Source organism: Leucopleurus acutus (genome assembly GCF_964270905.1).
Source record: "Leucopleurus acutus genome assembly, chromosome: 16".
NCBI lineage: Eukaryota > Metazoa > Chordata > Mammalia > Artiodactyla > Delphinidae > Leucopleurus > Leucopleurus acutus.
This window is the reverse complement of record NC_139158.1, coordinates 13321707-13336324: the sequence shown is the minus strand read 5'-3', so window position 1 is coordinate 13336324 and position 14618 is coordinate 13321707. Positions and strand designations below refer to the sequence as shown.

Genomic DNA, 14618 nt, shown 5'->3' with positions numbered 1-14618 from the left:
AATAAACCTCCCATGTTCCACCAGGTAGGGAAGGGCAGCGTCTGGCTCTGTAAAGTTGAAGAAAGGATCTGGGGACAGAGCTATAATCCTTCTATTCAAATCTACCTCCCAGCCATCAGAGGTACCCAGAACCTCCAATTCCTGAGTCTCTGGGGTTCTGAGGTGTGACTAGGCTATATTCTTCTGCCCTTCCCACCACTTCCCATCATATGTAGAAGGTTGGGTCTCAGCCTCATCCAGTTTGCTATGTCAGTTACCATTCATCCATCCTCTTTCCATCTTCCAAAACTGTGGGTGTTTCTTCCCTGCTGTGGGAGCCTAACCTGTTTTTGTCCCTTATAGGCTGTCATCCTCTGTAGTCCTTTACTATCATCTTAGTAAAGTTTCCGGAGGGACGAAATCTAAGTGGTGTATTCCAGCAGTCCCCAAACATTTTGGCACCAGGGACCAGTTTCCTGGAAGACAATTTTTCCATGGGCGCGGGGTTGTGGGGGGAAGGGGATGGTCCAGGCGGTAACGTGAGCGACGGGGAGCGGCAGATGAAGCTTCACTCACTCGTCCACCGCTCACCTCCTGCTGTGCGGCACGGTTCATAACAGGCCACGGACCAGTACTGGTCCGCGGCCTGGGGGTTGGGGACCCCTGGTATATTCAAGCCACCATGCTACACTATAGAGCACCACAGAGCTGTGTATTCCTCCCTGGGCGTGCCATGTTTTTAGCTGCATCCCCAGCTCTGATCTTGCTATTCCCCTTCCTACTTGTCTATATGTGTCTCCTCTCTTTAATTTTCTAACCCTTAATGGGCCTTCAAGATTAAGCTTCTGCATCACCTCAAGCAGGAAACCTTCCCAGATCCTCCCTGTACATACTGTGTATGTGTCTGGCCTGACATACCCACATAGACCACAATGTGCTAGATTGACCTGCTTGCACATCTGTCTCCCTCCCCAGACAAGAGTATGTAGGCAAGGACTACCTTAGCCAATGTTCTGCCTCTAGTGTGGGGAAAACCATCTGGTACATAACATGTGCTCACTGATATTGTTCAACTGACCCATTTCCACTAAGCTCCACGTTGGAAGCATCTTCATTCTCACAGGACTACAAAAATAACAGCTCTGTTTATTTGCCAACATCCAAATAAGAAAGGCTAATCAGAGAGCACCAGGAAATGAAAACAGCCAGATGTTTTTGAGAGCAAAAGTCCAGGAACACAAAATAGCTTCCAACAGGGGTGATGTATGTTTTTCTAGTGATTCAAAATGAATATATGCTTATTAGGCAGAGAGAGAGATTTAACAGTTTTCTCAGCTAATGCTGCAATTTTAAATTCATTTAAGGTAATTTTCCTTATCTTGAATCTATTTTTCTCAGTAACCAGGATACTTAACTGATTTGTACAAAATCCATTTGAAAAAGAAATAATCTACTCTAAGCAAGGGCACACTGCAAATGAAAGAAAGAGAGACACCACAAATCTAACAGAAGATGAAGCATCTGTTTGAAAAGCCAAGGAGGACTACTGCCTAGAAAATAGGATATTTTCCCCCAGCATCTTGACTTTCCCACCAATCTCTCTTCTCTCTTTCACAAGGAGAAAACAAATAATTCTTAAATCTGAGAGCACAGAACAAAGGCCTCTCATAAACCAACCAAGACGCAAACGAACTGTTTCAAAGGTAAGAATCTCAAACAAAAATTGTTAAGTTGAAACAATCACAGGATGTACTCTTTCACCTACCAGCTGGGAAAAGCATTATTTAAATGCTAGTACCCAGTTTGGGAAGGGTCTAGTAAAGTTCCAATAGGAGCAGAAACTTCTATAAACTTTCCGGAGGAAAATAGCGCTATATGTATCTAGGGCCTCCAAAAGTACTCCTACCATGTGATCTAAGGATTACACCTTTAGAAGTGTGGATTAAGAAAGTAAGTATCAAATCAATATACATAAAGATCTGAGTGGGGAGATATCCATCCAAGTGTTATTTATAATAATGAAAATTTTAAAATAAATTTTTATTTATAAAAATGAAAATTTATTTTATAAAAATTATAAATATTTATAATATTATAAATATTTCATATTTATAATAATGAAAATTTGGAAATAATCTAGATTTCTAACAATGAAAATAATGATCATAACTAATAACATCAGAAAATGCTCATGAAATAATAAATGAAAAAGAGGATAAATGAAACACACCATATGCTCATAATCTGTATAGAAAATAGACTCAAAGACAGAATACTAGTATTTTACTAGTCACCACCTCTAGGTAATGAGATCATGTTGATTTTTAAATTTTTACTTAAAAATTTTTTGTATCACGGACCTTTCTCTATGCTTCTGTATTATTTTATAAAAATTAAAAATTCTTATTTAGCTCTATTTATTTTCATTATCAATAGTACTATTTATTGATTATGGAGGAGACGAGATAAAAGCCCCTCCACTAGTTACAAGTAACACAAGAAAATGTCACAGACATGGGTCTACGCCCAACCATCTGATAAAGCAAGCGCCTCTGAATGACTGAATCAGAACTTACTTGGTGGGACGATAATCCGGAATGGAACGATCCAGTGAAATTTTTTCACTGAGGTAGGAATTGTAGCCATACTTCTCATGGGGTCCCTTGGCTTTCTCTTCTTCAGCCGGGGAAAGGGTAGCAGGAAGGCCCCCTTTGCCCCGCCCACCATAACCTTCAATGAGCCCAAGAGATTTAGATAAACCTAGAAAAAGGAGGGGGAGAAAAAGAATTATTTGAAAATCACCATACCAGGATATGCCACTCAGGCTCAGATATAGCTTCAGTGGAAATTTTAACATTACCTGTCACAGAAAAAATTATGTTCTCGATTTACTGATATCAGAATATGTCCTGAACACATTTCAGTTGAGAGGAAGGTCAGAGCAACTGTGAGGTGTGGGGTGAAGGCTGGTCACCCATGAAGAGCCTCTCCCTCCTTTTGGGAAATGGGGTGGATGGCAGGGGCGGTCTATAAAAGGCAGAGACTGCCAAAAGCAGGGGACATGTGGACCAAGAAAGACACACAAAATGGGACAGAACTCGGGCTGTCATCCCTGCCTGATTTCCTTTCTTCATGATCAATTACCACAAGGCTAGATATTCCAGGAGGTGCGCAGTACAACACAGAAAAGGCAGCAATAAGGAACTTCCAGACTGCAGGTGTTTTGGCTTCATTTGAACAGAGAATAATATACAGATTGATTCTATCATGAGTTTAAAGTGTGTAACCATCTGCCACCGTTCTATACCTAATGGTTTTATTTAAATCTCATTTAAATGGCAAAAAGGAAATACAAAATGTTTTGAGAATAAATCACAGAGAAGAAAAACCCATAAGGGTGATAACCGTGCCCAGAAGAGTAGAAGGCCTCGGGAACAAGCCTCATTGAGCAATTGCACGTTCCTAGGATGGTGGTAGCTTTATACCTATTGTTCCATTAAACGATAAACAGCTTGATGGGCAATTTTTAAATCCTACAGTTATGGGAGGTTTTACTTCTCGGCTTGAAAACTCTTGCTGTTAAGGGCTCTCATTCTCTTTTGCTATTTCAAATGCCCAAGCTACCCTGTTCACCGTCAGGCATGTGCACACACACACCCCACTTCCTGCCACGGGCAGGAAGACCATGGACCAGAGATGTAAAAAGCATCCTCAGCTTTCATGGAGGGCAGACCACAAAGCCTAGGAGGACCACAAACTCCCAGGAAGGCATCCTCAAGTAAGTCAAAGGCCAGTAAATCTGCTCCAGTCACAGGATGCTCCTCCACCCCATAATGGCAACACCTGGATTCCGTTTCCTGCTTCTCTGAAAATAAACATTTATTTTCTGTGATATAAAATCAAAAAGGAAAGGTTCAGCAAGCATCTCAGGATTGGTCTCAAGTGAACATCATTTTGCTACCTGGGAATCATTTCCACCGTCCATGGTGTTTTTCGGGAACCCTGACATCTTTTCTGCCCTCCACCAGCCCAACAGAGGAACCATCAACTGAGAACTGGATCACTCCAACACTTCCTGGTCACAGGAGGTGACCTGCTTCCTGGCCTTTAATCTCTCGTGCCACATCACCGTGCACCAACCATTCCAATAACATCACCTTCACTGTGCTCCAGAATCTGTAAGGACTCGTCCCAGGTCAAGTACAGACACCTGTGTTGGATTTTAAAATCACTCCCGATAGGACATTACTAGTGGGAATGCACAACGGTGCGGCTACTTCGGAAACTACTTTGGCAGTTCTTCAAAATGCTAAGCGTAGTTTTACCATACGATCCAGCAGTTCCATTTTTTACCCTAGAGAAAGGAAAAGATATGCCCACTTGAAAACTTGTACACAAATATTCATAGAAGCATTATTCATATTAGCTGTGTCTATCAACGGATAAGTGAATAAAACAAAATGCGGTACATCCACGCAATGTGATATTATCTGGCAATAAAAAAACTATCTTTTTTAAAAAGTACAGATCTTCCTCAACTTACAAAAGAGTTACATCCCGATAAACCCATCATAAGTTGAAAATATCGTAAGTTGAAAATGCATTTAAAACATCTAACCTACCAAACATCACAGCTTAGCCTAGCCTCCCTTAAACGTGCTCAGAACACTTACCTACAGTTGAGCAAACTCATTCTAACACAAAGCATGTTTTATAATAAAGAGTGTTGAATATCTCATGGAATTTATTGAATACTGTACTGAAAGTGTAAAACAGAATGGTTGCATGGGTACAAAATGGTTGTAAATGTGTTGGCGGTTTACCTTCATGTTACGTGACTGACTGGGCGCTGTGGCTCGCTGCCACTGCCCAGCATCATAAGACAGCACCGTACTGCATATTGCTGGCTCAGGAAAAGATCAAAATTCAAAGTATGGTTTCTACTGAATGCTTATCACTTTTGTACCATCATAAAGTCAAAAAAATCATAAATCGAACCACTGTAAGTCAGAGACAGTCTGTAGTGTTATATACAACATGAGTGAACCTTGAAAACATGCTGAAGAAATAATGCTGGACAGGAAAGACCACATACTCTATGGTTCTGTTTACCTGAAATGCACAGAATAGGCACATCTATAGAGATAGAAAGTAGATCTGTATCTGCTTAGGGTGGTGGGTATTTGGGGAGGGAATGGGGAGTGACTGCTAACGTGTATCGAGTGTCTTTTTTGGGCGATGGAAATGTTCCGGAAATAGAGTGTGGTGATGTTTGCACAACTTGGTGAATATACTAAAAGCCACTAAATTGTACACGTTCAGTGGATGAATGATATCATGTGAAAAAAATCTCAATAAAGCTATTTTTAAAAACCCACTTATGATAGACAATTCTATTTCCAGCAAGATGGAAGGCTAAAACAACAGGAAAACTTTCCAATAAACTACCTAGAAATTCTGAATGAAAACTTTTTTAATACTGTAAATGCATAGCTGAGCTTGCAATAAGTTAAAGGAAACACCCAGAGGTAACTTATAATCAGAGCTGAGACTATCTGCTGGGATGGGGTGAAGGACGCATTGTTCATTAACTAAAGGCTGGCGTTTTGGAGCTCAAACGTGCACAGAATACGAGACCTTTTGTACGCCTTAAATGTTTCATAATTTCTAATTATGAAGGTACTGAGTTGATCAGTGGCCCCCTGTCTACTCTGAACCTATGAGTATGACCTTATTTGGAAATAGGGGTTTTGCATATGTAATCAAATTAATATAACTGGTGTACTCATATGAGAAAAATTTAGAGATAGAAACACAGATACACAGAGAGAAGAAGGTCATTTGACAACAGATATTGAAGGATACAACTGCAAGCCAAGCAATGCCCAGGACTGCTAACAACTCCCAGAAGCCAGGAAAAGGAAAGGGAGGATTACTTCCCAGACCCTTCAGAGAAAGCATGGCTCGGCCAACATCTCGATTTCAGAATTCTAGCCTCAAACTGTGAGAGAAAAAATTTCCGTTGTTTGAAGCCATCAAGATTATGATAATTGGTTATAGTAACTACACAAAATGAATACAATCAATATTAAAAAAACAGAGTGGAACTGGATAAAGAAAATATAGACCATGACGATACTAACCAAAAGAAAGCTGGAATCACTCTATAAACATCAGATAAAAACAGACTTTAGGGCAAACAGCCTTATGGGGATGAAGAAGGTCGTTACATAATGATAAAAGTAAAAATCCACCAGAAGCTCTTAGGAATTACAAACTACCAAGCACCTAACAACATAGCTTCAAATCACATAAAGCAAAAATGGACCACATTACAAGAAGAAATTAACAAATCCACGATCATAGTGGGAAATATTAACGCATCTCTCAGTACTGAACAGATAAGGACAAAAATTGAGCAAAGATACGGTAGAACTGAACAACAAAATTAAGATGTTGGATCTAATGGACATTGTACCTGACTTTCTAATAATCGTACATTCTCTACAAGAGTATATGGAACATTTAAACAATTGACAGGCCACAAAAAAGTCTCAACCTAGCTTACAGATCATCTTTGAACATAAAGCAATAAAAAACAGAAGCCAACAATAAAAGACCACAAAGGATTCACACATTTGGGCAGTTTTAAAAGACTTCTAAAACAAATATGGGTCAAATAATTAATCATATTGCCATTAGAAGTTACATGAAACTAACAGAACATGAAACAGTACATCTCAAAGCTTGTAGGATCGTGCTAATGCAATACTTGGAAGTAACTATATAAATGCGTATATTAAGGGGGGGAAAGGAAGAACTGATAATTAATAAGGTAAGCATATAACCCAAGGAATTAGAAAAAAAAAAGAGAGGAAGCCCAAAGAAAGCAATAATAAACAAAAGAACAAAAACTAATGAAACAAAAGAAAGACATCAAGTAAGAAAGGAGTAACAGGGAAGGATGGAGAGAGAGGAAGGAAGGAAGAAAGGAAGGAACGAAGGGAGGGAGGGAGGAAAGAGAGACAGAGAAACTAAAAGAAAAAAAGATGGGTGGGAGGAAATAACCTCAGCAAGACTGGGGATAAAAAGAGATAGAGAGAAGGTACATGGTCCCTTCAGGGAGGACTTATCTATTCATCACAGTAAACACAGTGCCTAGGTCCCCCAATATTTTTAAGGGTTCAGGAAGATGTTTAAATTTCTTTTAAAATCAGAAAGACACACGTTATCAAATAAGATTTTTAATACTCTTTTTTAAATTGTTGTTTTATTGTTTTTCTGTGAAGGCCAAAGTGCTTAGGGCCCACAAGATTCAGTATGCAGCCTTGGTTCCCTTGAGGTTAGATTTTATCTGTACGTGACAAGGTACCTAAAGCATGGAAAAGGAAAGTAACAGGATCTGAGGCACAATTTACAATTTTTACCTAGAAGGTAGATAGCACAAGGACAGACCCCAGGCACTAACAGTAAGGCCAACTACTATTTATTGAGCATCTGTTGCGTACTGGGAAGCACCCTGCTAAGTGCTTGACATATATTCTATCACTGTTTCATCTAATCTTTTGAAAACCTCATGAGGAAGGTATGATAATGATCTCTGTTTGACAAATAAGGACACTGAATCTGAGAACGTGGTAACTTTGTTAAGGTTCTGCAGCTGTTAAAGGAAGATGAGACCTGAGTTCTGGATATAGTTAGAGATACAAGGGAGGATAAAACCTGGTCTCTGTGACAGATAAGGAGACTAGTTCTGGAGCTGTTGCAGTAGCCCAGACCAGGATAGAAGGGGCATCATGTTAAGGTATGAGGGGTGGTGATCAAAAAGAGAGGAGAGATTTGAGAAACATTTAAGAGGTATCATCACAAGGCAGGAGACAGACACGAGTTAGGGTGAGAGAGAAAGAATAAGTGAGTGAGCCTGGGGTTTCCAGCGAGAGGACTGAGTGGCAATATCACTCACAAAACAGGGCACACAGAAGAAAGTACGAGAAGATGCATTCTACTCTCTACATGTGGTATATGGAGCATTCATGGGACATTCAGATAGGATCGTATGTCCAGTGGGGAGCTGAAACACGTGGGCATGGAAGTTCAGAAGGTAGAGGAGGCCCAAAACATGAACCCTGGCAGCTATCAGTTTGGAGGGGAACGTAGCCATTGTAAGGAGTGGGAGGGCCAAGATGTTGAGTAGCAAGAACAAAGAGACGATGCTCAGGAAGTGTTCTCTGACCACACGCCCTCTTATGCTTCCACCATATCTACAGGAGGAGCTGCATACTTTAGGACTTACTACTTCTGTACTCTGCATGCATGTTCTCTCATTGAAGCTTCCTTTGAAGCTCAAGACTTCAAGGAAGGCTTAAAAGGATGGAGAAACATCTCAATACCAACCAAGTGCTTAAACTTTCTGCTGTCTTCATAAATCCACTTGACCACTCTCTCCCCACCCACTGTTGACTGTTGTTTAGGCTTTAAATTTTTTAAATGTTTCTGTATCCATTTTTCTCTTAGGCAGGCAGGGTAGATATTACCATGATCACTTTAGAGATGAAAAAATGGAGGCTTAGAAGGATTAATTATTTGACCATCCAAAAGTAATGGAGACAGAATAAGGCATTCCACCCAGCTCCGAACAAACACACAAATACTCCGCCCAGGAAATTTTGTAGGAAGGAAGAATCCAGTGTTCAAAATACAATGAAGAATGGTAAATAAATGGTAGTACACTCATTAAAAAGGAATACTATACAGCAATGAGAATGAATGACTTGCAGATAAACAGATAAATCTCATAGACTTCATGTAAAGAGCGAGCATCAAAAATGCACAGAATTGAGGGGTACCTTCAAGATGGCGGACAAGTAAGATGTGGAGATCACCTTCCTCCCCACAAATACATCAAAACTACATCTACATGTGGAACAACTCCTACAGAACACCTACTGAATGATGGAAGAAGACCTCAGACTTCCCAAAAGGCAAAAAACTCCCCACGTACCTGGGTAGGGCAAAAGAAAAAAGGAAAAACAGGGCTTCCCTGGTGGCACAGTGGTTGAGAGTCCACCTGCCGATGCAGGGGACATGGGTTCGTGCCCTGGTCCGGGAAGATCCCACATGCCGCGGAGCGGCTGGGCCAGTGAGCCGTGGCCACTGAGCCTGCGTGTCCGGAGCCTGTGCTCTGCAACGGGAGAGGCCACAGCAGTGAGAGGCCCACGTACCGCAAAAAAAAAAAAAGAAAAGAAAAAAAAAAAAGCATTTGCACAAAAAAGGAAACCATAAACAAGACTAAAAGATAACCCTCAGAATGGGAGAAAATATTTGCAAATGAAGCAACTGACAAAGGATTAATCTCCAAAATATACAAGCAGCTCATGCAGCTCAATATCAAAAAAAAAAAAAACAAACAACCCAATCCAAAATGGGCAGAAGACCTAAATAGACATTTTTCCAAAGAAGACATACAGATGGCCAAGAGGCACATGAAAGGATGCTCAATATCACTAATCATTAGAGGAATGCAAATCAAAACTACAATGAGGTATCACCTCACACCGGTCAGAATGGCCACCATCAAAAAATCTGAAAACAATAAATGCAGGTGAGGGTGTGGAGAAAAGGGAACCCTCTTGCACTGTTGGTGGGAATGTAAATTAATACAGCCACTGTGAACAGTATGGAGTGTCCTCAAGAAACTAAAAATAGAACTACCATACAACCCAGCAATCCCACTACTGGGCATATACCCTGAGAAAACCATAATTTAAAAAAAGTCATATACAATAATGTTCATTGCAGCTCTATTTACAACAGCCAGGACATGGAAGCAATCTAACTATCCATTGATAGATGAATGGATAAAGAAGGTGTGGCACATATATACAATGGAATATTACCCAGCCATAAAAAGAAACGAAATTGAGTTATTTGTAGTGAGGTGGATGGACCTAGAGACTCATACAGAGTGAAGTAAGTCAGAAAGTAAAAAACAAATACCATATGCTAATACATATAAATGGAATAAAAAAAAAAGGTTCTGAAGAACGTAGGGGCAGGACAGGAATAAAGATGCAGACATAGAAAATGGATTTGAGGACACAGGGAGGGGGAAGGGTAAGCTGGGATTAAGTGAGAGAGTGGCATGGACATATAAACACTACCAAATGTAAAATAGATAGCTAGTGGGAAGCAGCCACATAGCACAGGGAGATCAGCTCGGTGCTTTATGACCACCTAGAGGGGTGGGATAGGGAGGGTGGGGAGGGAGATGGAAGAGGGAGGAGATATGGGGATATATGTATATGTATAGTTGATTCACTTTGTTACACAGCAGAAACTAACACAGCATTGTAAAGCAGTTATACTCCAATAAAGATGTTTTAAAAATGCATAGAATTCCATTTATACAAAGTTTCAAAAAGTAATCAAAATATAGTTTAGAAATAAAAATCTATGTACTGAAACTATAAACAGCAGTAAAAAAGAGCATCGATTATGATGGGAGAAGGACACCCAAAGGACCTCAAGATTCTGGTAAGGCTCCATTGTAAAGCTGGGAGGGAGACACGGCTAGTATTCATTATATAATTATCACCTGACACATATGTGATATATATGATGTGTGAAATATTACATAATTTTAGAAGATGATAAAGAGACTACTGACAGTGGGTTTTTCTCCTCGTTTTGTCTGCTTTTGATCATTCACCCTGGCTTTCCCTTTTCCCTCCCCAATATTTGCAGCCTCTTCTCGAAAGCCAGAAACTCAGCCTTCTGCGGTTTTCTTGCCAGAATGGAGCCCAAGGGTCAAGAAGAGAGACTGCCCAAATGGAGCAGGATTGACCTTCAACTTAACTCAGCAGCTTCGGTGGAAAACATCTGATTCTTCCTCTTATTTCACCTGTGCACACCTTTTTCTCCCCTTGACAATACAGCATTTCTTTTGTCCAGTCTAAATAGATAGCTTCCAATCCCAGGTCATAAAATGCCACCTCGGAGCTAAAATGCATCTCAGCTGTGTTTGCCCAGCATGCTCCCAAGGACAGCCTTTCCAATGCAGGCAGAGGGGCCAGGGAGGGAATTTATTACAAAATGGCATGGGAATTAAGTCTAGGAATGCAGGCTAATCCTACCAAGGACACATGGGGAAAACCACCTTCCAAGTGAGATTTTTTTTCCCTTTCTGTGGCATTATTTCTTCCATCATGAAAGGCACCCACTTAGCAGCCTCAGAAAAGATCATTCCTCAGAGTGCAATGTGACAACTATGAATTATATATTTTGTGGTCCATGTGTTCCATTTTCCCCCCAATTGAATCTGCCAGAAAGGTTCAACAAAGCAGCAGAAATTTTCACTTGCATTTTAATGTGCTTACTTAGCAGGTCCCAGAGACTGCTGGCAACAATAAATAACAGTTCGAGTTCACCAACAAGACTCAAGTTGGTCCTTACTTAGCTGGGAGAAGATGCCACTGGGACAAGCTGGGATGACTCCATGCACCCAGGGAACCTTCTTTTCTGAAAGTGCCCTTTGCTTTTTGGCCAGAAGCAACTGTAGCCGCTGCAGACTGATATGAACGTGTAGGCATGGAAGTTGCAATTGGCAAAGAGAAGGAGGGAAAGAGGGAAGAGAATGGGGTGGCTGCTTGGCCCCCGGCCTGAGAGCACTCGGCATTGCCTTCTTCTCCCTCAAGAGGCGCTGCCTCTTGAGTTACTGTAGCTGAAGACAGCAGAGCCAAGGGATGCTATTGGCAAGAAGCTGAAGGTAAGGAAGAAGGAAGGACAAATTGAGGTCAGCCATCCCATAGCACCTCTACTGAATATTATTCATGTTTCTCTCCACCCTTTTTCTCTGCTTTATGCCCCAGGAGACAGACCTATTTAGACAGCATCATGGGTTCCCTTGCCTTCTGGCTTTGGGTTGGGCTCAACCACCAGAAGCTGCCTTGAGGAAACTGATGGACAAGAAGAGAGAGAGGTTGGGGTATTTATCCCCCAGCTCCCTCCCGACCAGGTGTGGTTTGGTAGAGGCTGCATTCTACCATGGCACAGTTGTGTTCAGGCAGGTATCTCCTAGGGTTAGCCTAGGCTTAGAGCTAACCCCGTGTTCTGTTAACCTCTCCCTCTTCCTGCCCCTTTAGGCATTGGCATGACAACTGCTTCCTCCTCTGTTCCTAGCCTTGGAGTAATTCACCATGCCTGGTCATTCCTTGCTGATTTCCCTTAACTCTGCCCAAACCTTTGTAAATGTTTTGCTGAAATCCCTTTAATCACCCCTTCTGAGTGTGCCACTTGTTTCTTGCTGGGATCCTGACAGATACAGCATCTTACCTGTCCCGTAGGAAGGCTTCTCCTATGGTTCCACGTCTAGGTACTTAATGGCAGGGATGTGGTCACCCCAGTGCCTGACCCATAGAAAGGTCTTAAAAATGGCTGAGTATATATGGATGAGTAGGGATGAGATGTGAAGATTGAACTTGGAGCCATCTATTATAAAGTGATGTTGAGAAAGAAAAGTAAATACCCATGAGAAAAACATCTACTAGGAGAAGAGAAGAGGGATTACCACTACATATTATAGTACGTGTATATTCATAAAGAAAAAGAGAGTCCACACTGATGAATGTCACAGGGAAATCAGCCTGAAAAGGGCCATTTGGTCTGGCAGTGAAAAGGGCCCTGGTAACCTTGAAGATGGCCATGCCAGTGACATTAAGTGCTTCCAGGGCAGTGTTTTGCATTCTGGCTATAACCAACCACAGTATCAAATGTAAAAAATTTCTATCTGTAAAAGCAACAACTATGACAGTACACTTAGACATAACTTTAACCAATAGGAGGAAAATTATAAAAGTTTACTAAATGGATAAAATGAGACATATATAAACTGGCAGAGGGAGACATGTTTCTTAATTAGAAGATGGAATGTTATGAAGATACCATTATTTCTTTTTAATATACAGGTTTAATGTAATTCCAAATGGAATTTTTTTTCTGAAACATAACAAAAGGTTCTAAAATTAACCTAGAAGAACACAGAGGTAATAAAACTTAGATATTTTTCTAAAAGAAGAAAACTGAGGGGGGGCCCCTATCTGATATGAAGAAATAAAGCAATACTAATTAAAGTGCTATGGTCAGGGAGGGTGGGAGGGAGGGAGATGCAAGAGGGAAGAGATATGGGGACATATGTATATGTATAACTGATTCACTTTGTTACAAAGCAGAAACTAACACACCATTGTAAAGCAATTATACTCCAATAAAGATGTTAAAAAAATAAAGTGCTACGGTGACTAAGAGGAAATTTACATAGATGCAGAGAGGTTAGAGCATAGATGCTCTAAACTATATATTCTTTTCTCAAATAGCCACCCAATTTTCCAAATATTAATTAATAAAAATAACCTCCACCTCTGAAATTTGAGAAATTGCCTTCTAGCGCAGTTGAGTCAACACCAAATTTCTGCAGGACACCTCACGTGGATGAGGAAGCAGCTTCGTCTATATCACACTGAGCCCAGGAGTCCCGAGGTCTCCTGGCTCGGTAACTGCTCAGCAAGAATAAATCACTCTGCCCACCTCTGTCTTCGGTTTGGCCCAAGCTATAAAGGCTCCATGGCCAAGGTTGTAAGTCAGCTCGCAGCTACCTTCCCACCTCCCTGCACACAACTAATGACATCATTTTCTCCAGGGTCACAGTTTAAACTGACGAGTTTACAGATAACCGGCGTTATTCTTTCAGAAACAGGGACGTAACTCAAAACACACGCACACACTCCAGGGTAGAGACAGAAACAAAATGCAGTCTGGTGCCTCGTCAACCCATAAAGCTCCTCGTCATCTTGGCAGCCACAGCCTAGTGTGGGGGAAACCACACCCACCAACACAGACACACACAACACACACACGCACAGAGACACACACACACACACACACACACACAGCCAAAGAGCCCAGCACGTCGCATGGCCTTCTTCCATTGGGAAAGCGTGTGTTGGGGGGTCTCTACAGAGGCCCCAACGCCTCCTGAAAGTCACAGAGTCCCAGGGAGATCCCACACGATGTCAAAGCATTTGGAAGCTGATAAAACTTACAGACACTCAGGAAGTCACAGCCATAAGCTTAATAGTGAGCAGTAATTCCAGGCTTATTCCGGAATTCCAGGTACACCTGGGAGGGTGAGGGGGCCTTCCCGAGGAAGCCAGCATGATCACAGAGACAGAGAGGAATGTGTGAAGAAGAGCCAGGAAGGGAGTTAACCTATCAGCTAGGAAGACACACTGAAAAGCTCTAATTATTAAGATAGTGAGTACATACATATAAGGGAACATTACTCAGCCATTTAATAAAGAACGAAATAATGCCATTTGCAGCGACACGGATGGACCTAGAGATTGTCACACTGAGTGAAGTAAGTCCGACAGAGACAAATATCATATGCTATCGCTCATATGTGGAATCTAAAAAACTGGTACAAATGAACTTATTTACAAAACAGAAATAGAATCCCAGGCGTAGAAAACAAACTTATGGTTACCAAGGGGGAAAGTGGGGGAGGGATAAATTGGGAGACTGGGACTGACATATACCCACTACTATATATAAAAGAGATAACTAATAAGAACCTGCTGTATAGC

General features: G+C 41.2%; 1 protein-coding gene across 1 annotated transcript in view; it reads right to left on the bottom strand.

Annotated features, from left to right (window-relative positions):
* Nucleotides 1-14618, bottom strand: part of GALNT17 (polypeptide N-acetylgalactosaminyltransferase 17) — a gene marked incomplete at both ends in the record, with an annotated part of 446557 nt that overhangs the window by 271045 nt on the left and 160894 nt on the right. Inside the window, one exon of the mRNA XM_082857505.1 lies at nt 2556-2739. Within this exon, the coding sequence (XP_082713631.1) occupies nt 2556-2739 (184 nt within the window). The remainder of the gene's footprint in view (nt 1-2555; nt 2740-14618) is intronic.